Source organism: Amblyomma americanum, chromosome 2 (assembly GCF_052857255.1).
Source record: "Amblyomma americanum isolate KBUSLIRL-KWMA chromosome 2, ASM5285725v1, whole genome shotgun sequence".
Classification (NCBI taxonomy): domain Eukaryota; kingdom Metazoa; phylum Arthropoda; class Arachnida; order Ixodida; family Ixodidae; genus Amblyomma; species Amblyomma americanum.
Window position 1 is genome coordinate 175,805,640 of NC_135498.1, and position 14,540 is coordinate 175,820,179.

The 14,540-nt window shown below is 47.3% G+C and overlaps 1 protein-coding gene across 1 annotated transcript in view; it reads left to right on the forward strand.

Annotated features, from left to right (window-relative positions):
- Positions 1 to 6,174, forward strand: part of LOC144120252 (uncharacterized) — a 29,684-nt gene extending 23,510 nt beyond the window's left edge. The window contains exons 5-6 of the mRNA XM_077652651.1: positions 3,624 to 4,038; positions 4,801 to 6,174. Coding sequence (XP_077508777.1) covers positions 3,624 to 4,038; positions 4,801 to 6,174 — 1,789 coding nt within the window. The remainder of the gene's footprint in view (positions 1 to 3,623; positions 4,039 to 4,800) is intronic.
- The last annotated feature ends 8,366 nt before the right edge of the window (positions 6,175 to 14,540 follow it).

Consider the following 14,540-nt stretch of genomic DNA (forward strand, 5'->3'; position numbering starts at 1 on the left):
TTTCCCACCCCCCTGAAAGAAAGTTCCGAACAGCGCCGCACTAAAGTCACTGGAACTCTGAAAGAACCGCAATGAGTGGGCGGCGCACGGGCCACATGGTCCACCGCCATGAACGGATCGTCTGCTAGGCGAAGTCTCTCCTTTGCGGCCGCCTTGTTGATTGTTTTTGCGCAAAAAATATTAGTAATTCATAGCTTATATGAGATAAGGGTTTACGAAAGCTTTCAAGTAGTCGCACGACAGCTGCGCAGCGCCTCGTTTTCTTGAGTCCGCGGGTGTCGGCGGACAATGCAAGAATCAGGCCTGTTTTAACGCTTCGTTTCGTTTACTTTATGGGATTTAACGTCCCAAAACGACTCAGGCTATGAAGGACGCCGTAGTGAAGGTCTCCGGAAATTTCGACTGCCTGGCGTTCTTTAACGTGCGCTGACATCGCACAGTACATGGACCTCTAGAATTTCGCCTCCATAGAAATTTGACCACCACGACGAGATCGAACCCGTGTCTTTCGGGCCAGCAGCCGCGCGCCATAAACCCTGAACCATCGCGGCGGCTTGTTCAAAACGCTGGATACTCTTGACTCTGATACTCTGATGCTCTTCAGATGACTCTGATTAGCTGAACCGAATTATAGTGAGAGGCTCGAAGAAGTACGTTTTCGGGGCCCGAAGAACTTTAAAGCGGACAGGCTGCGTGCACACATACGAGCGGGATATAGCGAAACGTTTAGTAAATTGATTCGCTTGGAAGTGCGATGCGTAGTAAAGCTTCCCTTTACGCTTGGTGTTTCCTGCCCGCCTGTTCTTCCCTCCGTGCTTTCAGCCGCTGGTCGAAAGTTTTAGGGAGGCGGGTGGGCCTTTAGGGAGGCGCAGGTCAGCGCTCTAACAGTGGGGCCAGATGGCCGCCCGATAAAGTCTTCGCTTACAGGCGGGGGAGGGAGCCGATGGCGAGGGATGCAGCCTCTCTGCCAAAGAAACGCAAAGCCGAGTAAAGGGTTCGGGGAATAAGCATGCATCTTAGCGTGCGGATGCGTTGTGCTATGAAAATGGTCGGCTAACGGAAAACTCCAACCGAAGCACGGTTAATCTTCAGCCGGGATTCTGCGCTCCCCATATTCACTGAAGATACCAGTTCCCGTTCCGTGCTCGGCGGCTTCTTTGACAGCAGAAATATTTCGCAAAACATCGCCTCTGAAAATATATAGCTATCACATAAACGTGCACGCACGCACGCACGCACGCACGCACAAACACACAATGTATATATGGCTGCAGAGCTGTGATGCAGCAATATATTCATCTCTTCGTTTGCTGTCAGTCTTCCCGATTGGTTTCACAAATAGGGCCTTGCCAGGTTCTCTTCGACTGCTGTATCCGATGGCGCAACGTCCCGCCATCCTTGGAGACCCAGAGTGGCTGTTTGTGCACACAGCGCGATACTGAGCGATCTACTTTGTAAGACACGCCCAGCCAACCACCTGAGAAGAACTGAGCCCCGTCGGCATCTAGAGCGAGTGAAACATCTATGGCGGCGCCTAATCACGTGACCCAAGCTGGTCAATAGGCTTTCAAGCGGCAGAGAGAAGGCAGCTGAGGTACTTTCAGAGTTCCTGCTCTGCAGGCTTTGAACCGTTCCCCCCGAATTCGATCGCATCTTTGACACCTAACCTTACTCCTCTACACCATCAGGGACCTTTACAAGGGCAGATCTCTTGCCTACAGCGTTTAGCCAACCTCTGCTTTTTTGATGCATATCAGCGCTCCCACGCTTGGTGGCAGCGCCTCACCACACCGACAGCACTGCTTGAGGAGAGTGACATTGCAAGTCAGTTTCCTTGCACTGGCTATGTTTTCAGATACCAAACATTTAACTGTCTTTTTTTAACTGAATGAAACTTTGCTTCTTATCGATTTTAACGTGAACCGGCGCGGCGGCTGTGGCACTGTGGCGTTCCGCTCTTGATGCCAAGGCTGTGAGCTCGGTCTCGGCCGCGTGGCGCTGATTCAGTGGAGGAGAGGTGTCAAAACACCTGTTTGTTATGTCATAGAATAGAAAAGAACCTCAGGTGGTTTAAATTTGTCCGATGCCCACCAGTGCGGCGTGGCTCAGCCCATGTGTCTCTTCGGGACGTTAAAAACACAATTTACAATTTTCACTCGAACGTGGACAGTGTGCTTCTAAATGGTGCCTTCTCTACAGTGTTCGAGTATGTGTTTTTGGCATCCTTACAAGCGTGGGCCTGTCTCCCTCTCAAGCTCTCACATCCTTATACTGTCAGTATTTGTTCTCTTCGTGTAATAGTGTATGTTATGCTTGGCTGTCCCGTATAGCATTTCTTAAATGGCTATGCTCATGCCAACCCTTGCGTCCTCCGCCTTTATATTCACTTGCTTGGCTTTACATTTAATGCGTCACACCAAGGGAAAGCATAAAATGAAGACAAAAGACAAATTCCCGCGCCGAAACGTCAAGTATAGGCGTTAACGCTACGACATGATGAAGATACTTCGTCCTCATTACTGTCACCGCTGTGCTTACCACTGTTGACAAGAAACGCGTTCTATGATAAGTTACTTTACTGACAGCGATCGCTGTGCATGCATGACAGCAAAACTCGGCACAGTGCGCAGGCATGCCTGCAGTGCCGTAATTCATCTCTATCGCTGATTCAACCGCAGGAATTTCAGTCGTCACACACTTAGCTTATCGATTTGCATTGGAAATAAGAACAGATAGCCAGGAAAGCGCGCAGAGATAACTTTTCTTCACAGAAAGACTTGCAAAAATCCCACTGCATGTACGACCTCCGAAAAGCACATCCGCCGCTGTGGCTCAGTGGTTAGAGCACTTCGCAACTGAGCCTATAAGACCCAGGTTCCATCCCAGACCACGGCGACTGCGTTTCGATGGGGTCAACCACAAAAGAGGCGCGTGGCTGTCTGACGTTAGGTTTGGTTTATGGGGATTTAAAGTTCCAAAGCGACTAAGGCTATGAGGGACGCCGTAGTGAAGGGCTCCTGAAATTTCGACCACCTGGGTTTCTTTTATGTGCACTGACATCGCACAGCACACGGGCCTCTAGAATTTCGCCTCCATCGAAATTCGACCTCCGCGGCCGGGATCAAACCCGCGTCTTTCGGGCCGGCAGCCGAGCACCATAACGACGCAGCCATCGCGTCAGCTTTGTCTGACGTCAGTGCATGTCGAAGAACCTCAGGTGATCTAAATAAATCCGGAGCCCTCCGCTACGGCGTTCCCTATTCGCATGAGTCTCTTCGGGACGTTAATTCCCACAGTTTACAATTTAATTCTGTTCTTCCACTCACACCTTCCTCCCTTCTGTCACAGTGTGGTTCGGGAGTGCGCCGAGAAGTGGGCAGTTAGAGTAACTTTTTCCTCACATACCGATTTAATGCGCTTAAGGATATTGCTGTTTGCCTGGTGTTTGCTTTCCTTTGCTCTGCCAGTTTATCGTTTTTGTTTTCTTATCTGAGCAGGTTTGATAGTTATAAAAACATGCGTTCGAACTGCATATTTTTAAAATACCTTTCACATGTACAGTGAGCAGCAGAGGGCCATGGAGCTTATTTTCGTCCTTCCGGTTGTCCTTCTGCTGCTTTCAGATTCATCAGCAAAGTGTCCATGCACGCTTGGAAAACGGCCGTTCCAAGTTCGGGTCAGAGCACTTCTCAGAAGGGGGCCATGTTCTACAAGTCCTGCTACGGCGTGTACAAATCTAAGCAAGACCACCTGGAGGAACTCAAGAGCTCACTGCTCTCGGCCGACGTGATCTGGCCCGAGGCGAACAGCAACGCCAGCCTACTGCGCATGCTCTTCTCCTTGATGGTGGAGTGGAACTGGGCCAGCCCTATCCACTTCATCTTGTACCGCCCAGGAAATCTGGAGGTGAAGCCCACGGCACTGTACGCAGCGATGCTGGAAAAGAGGAAGGTGATGCTCCAGAACACAGGACAGGGATCGTACTACGCTGACTACTACGAGAGGCTGGTGCAAGCGTTCTCCAGGCCGGATATCAAGGCACGCCTACTTGCTCTCTTTTTCGTTACTTGTGGGCCCTTAAGAAAACGCGTTGTGGGCCTAATTAGTGATTCATTGTTTTCTCGAAAAAGCAATCCAGCGCTGCGTTTAAAAACATAGCGCTGCATTATATTTTAAGAATACATCTTGGGCCCTGAACAACAAAGTACGGGGCCGACTTATTGAGCCTTGTCGCTAGTTAGAACCATCCTTGTTTCACCAGTATTGCGGCTGCCGTGCGCCGTGGTTTCAATCACCGCTCATGAGTGTCACAAACTCGCGAAAATGTTGAAGAGCAAGACATTCGAAGAACCCGCGATGTCTCATTGGCTGCCTGTTTAGATACAGTTGAGATACACTCCTCACGTCGCTTTTTTTTTCTGGTAAGACGTGAAGAATATCCACGAAAATGTGCGTTTATCGCCACAGCTGGGCCTTTCTATAAAAAGCCCAGGAATGCGCAAAAGTTTTGTGTTGTGTTCCTTCTTCTGAACTTAGCACACTTCAAATAAGTCGCCAAAAAGGTCTACAATTAGTTTTAGTGGCGTTTTTGAGGAGACAGAGTTCAAGTTCGTCGAAATATTTTAAAATTCATAATAGGGCTACTTTTGTTCACGAACATACATAAATTATATGTTAATTCTAAGCGTTGTACTTGTGGCACTTTAAAGAATAGCAAAAGGATGAAAAGCAAGCAACTCGGAATTTCCTTTAGCACGAGTACATTAAAACTATTCTCTGCAGCCGCTCTCCTACGCCTAGTTGTCCGCGATCGAGAGCCGGGTTATATCGACGCTGCTCGTTCCAATGCGGCTGCCCAACTGGAGGTCGATGACAAATGCTAGCCTGGACGACGTCATGGCCTTACTACAGGACGCCTTACCCAGGGACTTGTGGGAAGAAGAGCTGTCCACACTCTGCAATAAAACAGGAGAGCGCGGAAGTGTTCAGTTCACCATCTTCAACGTCGACTTTTTCAGCGCCTTCTTCAGCCTGGTGAAGAGTGAAGGTGAACATCGTATGACCTACTACGTAGGCTGGTGCGTGGTACTGGCAGCGTCTCAAATGGCAAACAACGACCTCCTCCGCTACTCGTACCAGAGTGACAAGGAGGTTCAAACCGGCCACGTCACTTTTTGTTACGCGCTGTCCCGCCACTACATGGGTCTTGCGTTTTACGCCGACTACATAAACCGAGAAATCGTATCGTCAGCAATGAGGGGCGCCGCCAGTATGATTCGAAACATCCGCGACGTGTTCCGGGCGAAAATCAAGAATCCCAAGACAAGGGCGCTCTTCCTCGATATACCTTTGCTCAATGTAGAGAGCGACCCCCTTGATGTCTTGCAACTGGAAAAAGAGTTCGAGGAAAAATCACTGGCAGAGACTTACAAGCATTTTCCGGACATGGTGGATTACGCCATGGAAAACATCGCTCGCGCGACGGCGGCTGCTCGCCAAACAGAAGTGGACATCAGAATGAAGGGCTACAGAAGCGGTGGGTTTCCATGCGTTTTCCTCTTTAAACCAGGAGGCTTCGAACTGCTCCCGATCGCATTTGAGGTCCCACTGTACGACGATCAAGCCCTGTTATGCACAAACTACGGTCCTCTCGGCAGTTACGTCGCTACAGCGTTCACGGAACTGCTCTTCGAGGCTTTGATCAAGGAAGACAGCGACACGCTAATGGAGTTTGAAATCAAGTCTTCATGCTTCTACGAATCGCTGCAGGAGGCGGGAAATGAGACCCTTCTAGACGCGAACAACTTGGAGCTCATGAAGCGGGCGGTGGCGGTTCGGATGCTTTACAGCTCATTCTGGCCTATCAACAGGCGCAAGACGCCGATGCGGTTGAGTGGGCATCCTCTAATCACGGAGAAGCAGTTGTTGTTCATTTTTTGGTGCATCTCTCAGTGCGGCACACCCAACGCTCGGGACAAGTGCAACGTCCCACTGAAGGCATTCAGGATCTTTGGCGTCACCTTCGGTTGCTCCAAGGCAGCCAGATGTACACCGGCCGCGAGTGTCCGGTGCTGGAGTAAGCCTCACTGCGCGCTACGGAGTACTGCCTTTGAAGACTGGTCCCTTGTGGTTGAAAATAGCCTGCCGAAGGCGCCACCACTCAACTATGAATAATTTGCTTTTGTTTCCAACAGTAGATTTCACTCGCCATTACCTGTTACGTTCTGGCAGGGACGTTTACCGTGAACGCGAGAAAGCTCGCGTTCGAATAAGGTAACTAATGACCAAATGTTTTTTTAATATCATTGCATTGCCCCATAACGGAGCCATGTATGACGATCAATTTTGTTTATTTTGTGAACTCAAGATGACGCTGCAACTTAGTTTTATTTTAAGTGCAGAACTTTTCCGTGGGCAATATAGACTCAAATGTGTTGTTTTGTAAAATTAGTTGAGAATTTATTGTGACTGGCTCATACTGCCGTTAGATCTCGTGAGAAAATGGCATTTTCGCTAAGAACAACTGCTTTGACACCAGTGAAACAAAGATGAGGCTGCCATGCCACCATTGCCAGAGCACGATATTTTTAAAAATGTATATTGTCAAAGGAATAAAAAGGAGAGCATTACTATTCCGGCCTAAAACTACTGGTGTTCAGAGTGAATAAACGAATGAAAATCCTTGCAGCTGTTCTGTCGGATGTGCATCTGCGCACATAAGTAAACTGAGCACGCTGCATATGAAAAGCACTGCGGGCTAGCACCGCCTAGCCGAGCCCGGCGACAGCTGAAAATCTCCACACGTATGTACAGTCGGGAGTAAAAAATATTGGCACAATGTTCGCACCATACTATTGCTCCGCTTGCTTTGAACTCGACCGGCATTGATGTTGCAGTCATGATGGTTATGATTAGATGGTCGCACCCTTTGCAGCAGCAAGCGGCCATTTGGGAGTGTGCGGACCATAGCCTCGATGAGGCAGAGCATACGGAATTGGCGCTGTCATTAAATGTAGCATGGCATGATATTTATTGAGGTTTGGAAAGCTCACGAACGATCGGTGTTCCATCTTTCGTCAGCACTCCGCAAAATGTTTTGAAGCTGACGTTCCTGCCAGCACCAGCGATTAAAACCCCCTCCGTGCCTGTCTCAACTCATACACGCTGAAGCGCCAGAAAAAAAAAAGATGGAAACCGGTCATGACTGCATCTCTCCCGCCCCATCCAGCCTCATCGTGCGCACTCCACTTGAGTACGCCCAATCAGAAGGCTCGACCAGATTACCCACTGACGTCATCAGGGCAGGACGGTTAAGAACTCGCGGTTAGGTTCCGGCCTAATCGGTTGCGATCTACTGCTACAGCAAGCAGAAAATTTTATCAATTTTTTTTAGTTATAGGGAGCACACAGAGCTTTAAAATTTCACTCAGTACACACAGACCACCTCAATAGACCTGCCGTACTAGAATGCGAGCATAAAAATCATTTCAGACACGTTCAGGCTGCGTTGCCCGGTACTGGTGTAGACGCGTTTGAACTCCAAAGGGCCCTCGTGTTTTGAACTTTAGATGCCTCCGAGACTGGGCTATGTCTCGCTAGCCACCAAGCCTGGGTATCGCTCGCCATCAAGTTGCAGTAGCGGCCCCGTTTCGTTGTAAAAAGAATAACAAAAGGATGGCGCGTGGCGTTTGCAGTATAACGGAATGCATGGCGCGCATCCACGCTCGCTGCGTTGGTCCATCTCATCAAACAGCATTAATCTCTATGCACACCACATGACTGACAACGGCTGGAAGGCAGAAGTCCTCGTCTGCTACCAAGAGGTTACGTCAGGTGTGAATTAGAAGCGTAACCGACTTTATGCAATGAGACATATGAGGAAGAGGGTGCAAGATCTCTGTGCAGTCGGAGGTTATGAGGTACATTTCATTTTAAAAAACCGCAAGAAACAACGGACCAGAGAAAGATAGACAAAGCACAAGCGCTGGCTCTCAACTAAAGGCTTTATTTGCTAAAGGCTTTGTTTCTGTACAAAGGAACGCTCAAAGACATGAAAAGTGGTCATGCAGATAAACCATGAAAACACAGAAAAACAACGAGAGATGCGCCCGGCCTTCAAGCATTTTCAAGGAAAGCAATCTCCCTATCGCTTAGTAAAACAATTGTTTGGCTGATGCACCTCTGTTGGCTCTTAGTGATGCGCAAAGCCTCAACCACTTCCCGCTTTCTCTGATCCTGGTGGGTGTAAAGTGCAGTGCACGTGACTTATAAAACAATGCTACGCACTTTTGTTTTCTTTTTGGTCTTCTCCTACCCTAGACAACGCTTGGCCAGATATGATAGGTCATTTCCATTCGTTAATTCCTTCCTATACTCTTGTAAGCGCTTGTTCAGACATCGCCCGGTCTGATTGATGTAATGGCCCCCGCAGGAAAAGGGGAAGGTTTACACTGGATCCGTTCTGCAGGCAACGAACTGATCCTGTGTGCGACACCACACCGTTTACGTTTCTTGGCCTCTTTCCTTCTTTGAGCAGCCAGGCACACTTTTTTCAGCTTGATGGGGGCTGTGAGAAAAGCACCAAGAATATATCTGCTTCCTACGTTCTTTAGTCCATGTCAGATTCGCTGCACATAGTGTAAAATGGTAAATATTTTTCTTTTAAGGCGGAACGTCCAAAAGGTGCTGAGTGTACTGACGCTTTAGGAAGCAGAGAACAGTCGAGTTGATGACATAAGAGCCGCTGCCCGCTGCTGCGAAAGAACCCCAACATAAATATATTTTTGTATCACAAAGCGTTTTACGTTCCAACCAAATGTACACAACTAAAATATTTCTAATACCAGGAAGTATACTCGTGTCTTAAATATTCAAAAGACCACAGATATATAACGAATTATTTATCTGTCATTTTTCTCCTTCTCCAAGCTAATTTTCGCGCTTCAGATCCATTCCTTAGTTCATGTCGCTAATACTTGGATCTAGACCGCTATCAATCTTTGCCTTAGGGACTATGTTAATTGACAATATCAGTTTCGACGGAGCCGCCGGTCAGCTGGGCGCTGTTCCGCAGCATGCATGCATCACAAATCGAGCCATGGCTTGCAGCCTGGTGACTATCAAGGGCCTAATTCCCAAGATTCAGCGCGTAAACGGGCCTTCAGGAAGAAAACGCGGAGGCATCATAGGAGGATGGGTTGCGTGCGCTGAGAGTGTGACGTCACGCTCCTTCATAATTTTTTTTTATTTTCCATGACGTTTAATTTATTCAGGCGTCAAAGAGTATATGGCATACAAACGCTCTGAGTAGGAGGTGCAGTTGCGCCATCTCTCGCCTGGAAGTCAACTTCATTGGTATTATACAACGTCGCAATAGCTTTCCACCGTGTTATTTACTCAGTTGAGTGAAAGGGGTCAGAGGCACAACTAATGAGTTTTGAGTGGTGCAGTACTAATCACAGCAGACGCAGCGCTGAGGGGGTATTCAGTTGCAGCTGGGAGTGACGCGAGAGCGGCGGCGGTCTGCTCTCTTTACTGGAACCTTGCCGTTAAAAATGATGCAGGTGACGATTAAAACGCGCTTGGCTATCCCTTTTTCTCGTTTTGCAAGCAGAAGATTTCTACACAACGAGATTAACGCGGTTTAATATCTTCAGACAGAGTCTGCATTTTTTTCCACCTTATTTTGCCGCGCGCGCTAATATTCGTTGTATCTATCTAAGTAATCCCTATAGCTGTGTCAGATTACATTTTTCATCATGCCTTTTGTTTAAAACTGGCTATTCGGTAGTTGTTTTCTTATTCGTACAAACATATATATATATATATATATATATATATATATATATATATATATATATATAGCTTCATGATGGCTAGGCGCCTTATCAGCAGGAAAGCTGAGGAGTATAGGAGCGAGCTAGGCTGCTTTTCTAGAGTTGTGACAAGCGCATGTGTTCAGTGCAAAGTGATAAAAGGAGGAGCAAGCTGGGCATGTTTTAAGTGCGCCATATTATAGTTGAATGGTTTTTAATTTTTTGACCAATAAGTTAATTTTTGAGGGGATTGTTTCAACACGAATTTCGTTTTGATAAAAGGTAATGCAATCTTTGCTGAGAATGCGCCTCTCGTGCGACTTACTCTCGTTATTTTCTCAGTACGAGTCTGAACACGTTGACTGACGGGTAAACACACTATAAATAAGCGTTTTTAAGAGCGAAAGCTCTAATTCATGACTAAAGCCGCCAAAGCGGGGCCATTGTTGAAGTCTTGATTTTGAGCAAATAAATAAAACATTGCCCCGACCGGGATTGGAGCCCGCGGAGGCGAAAACAGACACAGGCCACTGCACGAGAGCAGTAGGCTATTGCCGCAGCCGAACACTCATGTGTTAAACGGCAACGCAATGGAAGGAAGGAAGGAAGGCCTCCTTTCAACGCAGTCTCACACTGTGCATTGCACATCGTCGTCTTCATCAACTTCCATCTGCGGCGCGAACAGATAAGATTAGCTTAACCGCGATCATAGTAGCCACACTTTCTCATTCCATGAAATCTAGAAAGCACTATCGCTACTCTGGCAGCTTGAGGTGTCAAGTGTGAATACGCGCATTAAGCATACATATCGCGGATTCCTGAATATGACAATAAAATGGTACACAGTTGTTCACATACAACCTTGCATCGGGCAGAAATTGCTTCCAATACTGCTCGACGAAGCAGCACGAAGGTAAATTCGACCCACTCCTAATAAACTAGTTAAGGTACTGCCTCAAAGCTGAGCGGCGCATAAAAGGCATCTCAGAGCTTCAGACAATAACAATTTACCATTTTCCAATGCACGCCGACCAACAGAAACAAGACGGCTAAATGTGCGGAAGAGGACTTCTCCAGCTGCCTCTCATGACCAGATTCTTCTACACTCCGTCCTGGGGATCTTTTCGAGGAAACTAAAACTGCGGGGTACTCTGCTTCGCGCAGTTCTCGGAGCACATGAACCCCTGAGGTGAACCTACTTCTCTCACAAATCCAGCATTCGTGCAGCGAAGCGTCGTGTGGCGCGCAAACAGGACCCGCTTTCCGCGCGTATGCCACGCACCGCGTCGACGCGGCCGCCGGCTGGAGGCCACAATTCCCAGAGTGCATCGCTGCGGCGGTGGCGTAGCGCAACTGCTGGTGAAACAGATCTATTATATTTTCTAATCAGTGGCGCTGAATAATTCCTCCCGTTTGTGGGATTGTGCGGGTTCCCTTATATTTTTTCCTTGCCACGTTCACTTTTTATGCGCGTCATATGTTGCAATAAATCCTTTGTTTGCTTGCCAGCGCAACCGTATGTCTCGTTACGTTTCTCCCGTTTCAAGCGCTGTTACATCCTCATCGTCAATAAGTACCAAACAGCCCGCCTCACCCCTTTTGTCATCATCAGCCTGACTACGACCACTGCATATCAAAGACCTCTCCAATGTCTCTTCATTTAACCCTGTCGTTTGCTAGCTGCGCCCACCGTATCTCCGCAAACGTTTTGATCTCATCCGCCCACCTAACTTTCTGTCACACCCTGCTACGCTTGCCTTCTCTTGGAATACACTGCGTCACCCTTCAGCGGTTATCTTGATTTTGCATTACATGGCCTTCCCAAGCTCATTTCTTCCTTTTGATTTTGACTAGGATGTCATTATACCGGCGCTTATTTAATCACCCAATCCTGCCGCTTCCGGTCTCTTAACATTACCCCTGTCATTTTTCTTTCCATAGCTCGCTGCCTTCTCCTTAATTAAGCAGAGCCCTTTCTGTTAGCCTCCACGTTTCTGCCCCATATATGAGTATTGGTAAGATACAAATGTCGTGTACTTATCTCTTGAGGGATATTGGTAAAGGCCTTTCAAGATCAGCGAGAATTACCCTACTATATGCGCTCGACTCTATTCTTATTCTTCTGGTTATTCCCTTCTCATGATCCGCATCAGCTGTGACTACCTGTCCCAAGTAGACGTATTCCTTTACCACTTCCACCACCTCGCTTCCAATTATAAACTGCTGTTCCCTTGCTAGACTGTTGAACATTACTTTGGTTTTCTGCACGTTAATTTTAGACCCAGCGTGCTGCTCTGCCTGCTTAACTCATTAATAGTGATTTGCAGTTTATCTCCTGAGTGTCTCAGCAAGACAATGTCATCAGTGAATCGCAGAATATTTTGGTATTCTCCAGTAACTCTTATCAGCAATCCAGGTCTCGGAAAACCTCCTGTAAACAGGCGGTGAATAGCACTAGCGAGATCGTGTCTCGCTGCCTGACGCCCTTCCTTATTGGAATTTTATTGCTGACTTTATGAAGGACTATGGTAGCTGCGCAGTTGCTTTGGATATCTTACAGTATTTCCACATAAGGCTTTACTACACCCTGCTTCCGCAATGCCTGCATGACTGTTGAGGATTCCACTGAGTCAAATGCTTTCTCGTAATCAATGAAGACTATATATAGGGGTTGGTTATATTCCGCGCATTTCTCTATCACGTGATTGTAGTGTGAATATGATTTATTGTGGAATAGCCGTTACCGAAGCCTGCCGGATAATTTGGTTGACTGAAGTCTAAGGTTGCCCTGACTCCATCAGCGATTACCTGTAGGCAACGGACAGTAAGCTGACCGGTCTGTAATTTTTCTAGTCCTTTCTGTCTCCTTTCTTATGAATTAAGATAACGTTAACGTCCTTCTAAGCTTCTAGTACGGTCGAGTCTATGGCATTGCCTATACAGGGTGGCTAGTTTTTCTAGCACAATCTCCCCTCCGTCGTTTAACAGATCTGCTGTTACCTGATCTCACCAGCTGTTTTTTTCCCTTTGTATTGCTCCCTAAGGGTTTCTTTACTTCCTCTTTCGTTACTGACGTGAGGAGTGGCCGTGCGCAACTGTCTTTCTCATTAACTTTCTGATTACATTGGCTACTGTATAGATTTGTGTAGAACTCTTCGGATTCTTTAACTTATTCCTGTTACTAAAGGCACTACCCTCCTTGTCTCTGACCGCATACATCTGGTTTTTACTGATGCCTAGTTTCCTCTTCGTCGCTTTTAGGCTACCTTCCATCTTTAGAGACGGAGTAAACTTCCTTGTGTCGGCTAACTTGCTCATATTTATCAACTTCAATAGCTCTGCTAGATCTATTCTGTATCTATGGTTAGACATCAACATGGTTTGGCGTTTCTTAATCGATCTTTTGTCTCCTGAAATAGTTTGCCGGTATACCGTCGAACAATACTACCGCCCACTTCTACAGTGCGCACCGCAATGATAGCATAGGTATTATCGTTCATTGTTTTAACATTAAGATCGGCTTCCTCAGAGCAGAATATCTGTTCTGTAGCGAAATCCTTAATTCCTATAATTCCCTCTTAAAGCTAGCTAGTTAATTGGCTTCTGCTTCACTATTGTCTTCAGTTCCCTTTTCAAATCTGGGCTAATTTGAGACCTTACCATTTTGTGGTAGCTACAACGAACCTTTCCGACGACCTCCACATCCTGCACAATGGCAGGTTGAGCGCATAGCAATAAGTCTATTTCATTTTTAGTCTCACCATTAGGGCTCTTTCATGTCCACTTCCTGTTCACTTGTTTCAGGAAGAAGGTATTCATGATCCGTAAATTATCCTATCTGCCAACTCTACTAAAAACTATCCCTTGCTTTTCCTAGAACCGATTCCTTACTCGCGTAACGCCTGGTCGCCAGCCTGCTTCTTGTCTACCTTCGCATTGGACTGTCCCATCTGTACAGTGTACTGTGATTTTATTGAAGTCGCCCATCTGTACAGTGTACTATTTTACTTTGATAATTGCCGATTCAACGTCTTCATAGAAGCTTTCAACGATCTGGTCATCTTGGCTGGGTGTGGGTTCGTAGGCCTGCACCACCTTCAGCTTGTACCTCTTATTGAGCTTAATTACGATAGCTGCCACCCTCTCGTTAATACTACAGAACTCCTCTACATTGCCAGCTGTATCCTGTTTGATGAGGAATTCCGCACCTAGTTCTCGTCTAACCGCTAATCTGCGATAGCACAGTATGTGCCCGTCTTTTAATACTGTATACGCCTCACCTGTCCTCTTAACTTCACTAAGCCCTATGACATCCCATTTAATTCCCGCTAGTTCCTCGAACAGCACTGCTAGGTTAGCCTCACTAGATAAGGTTCTAGCGTTAAACATTGCCAGGTTGAGATTGCAATGGCGGCCTGTCTGGAGCCACAGATTCCTAGCACCCTCTGCTGCGTGACAGGTCTGGCCGCCGCCTTAATCAGTTGCTCCGCAGCTGCTGGGAACTGAGGGCCGAGGGTTAATCGGTGTTTCCGTAGAAGGTTGTGGCCAAGTGCTACACCAGGGTGGCGAAATCCTGTTCAAGTGAGGGAGTCGGTTGTCGGTTCTCGTCACCGAGCTCGGGCTGCACCCAAGGCCTGGTTAAGCAATTCCATCGAAACGAGGATATTTGTTTTTAAACCCAGTGGAGAAATGCGCGGCACCAGGATTCGAGGCCCGGTCCTCTTG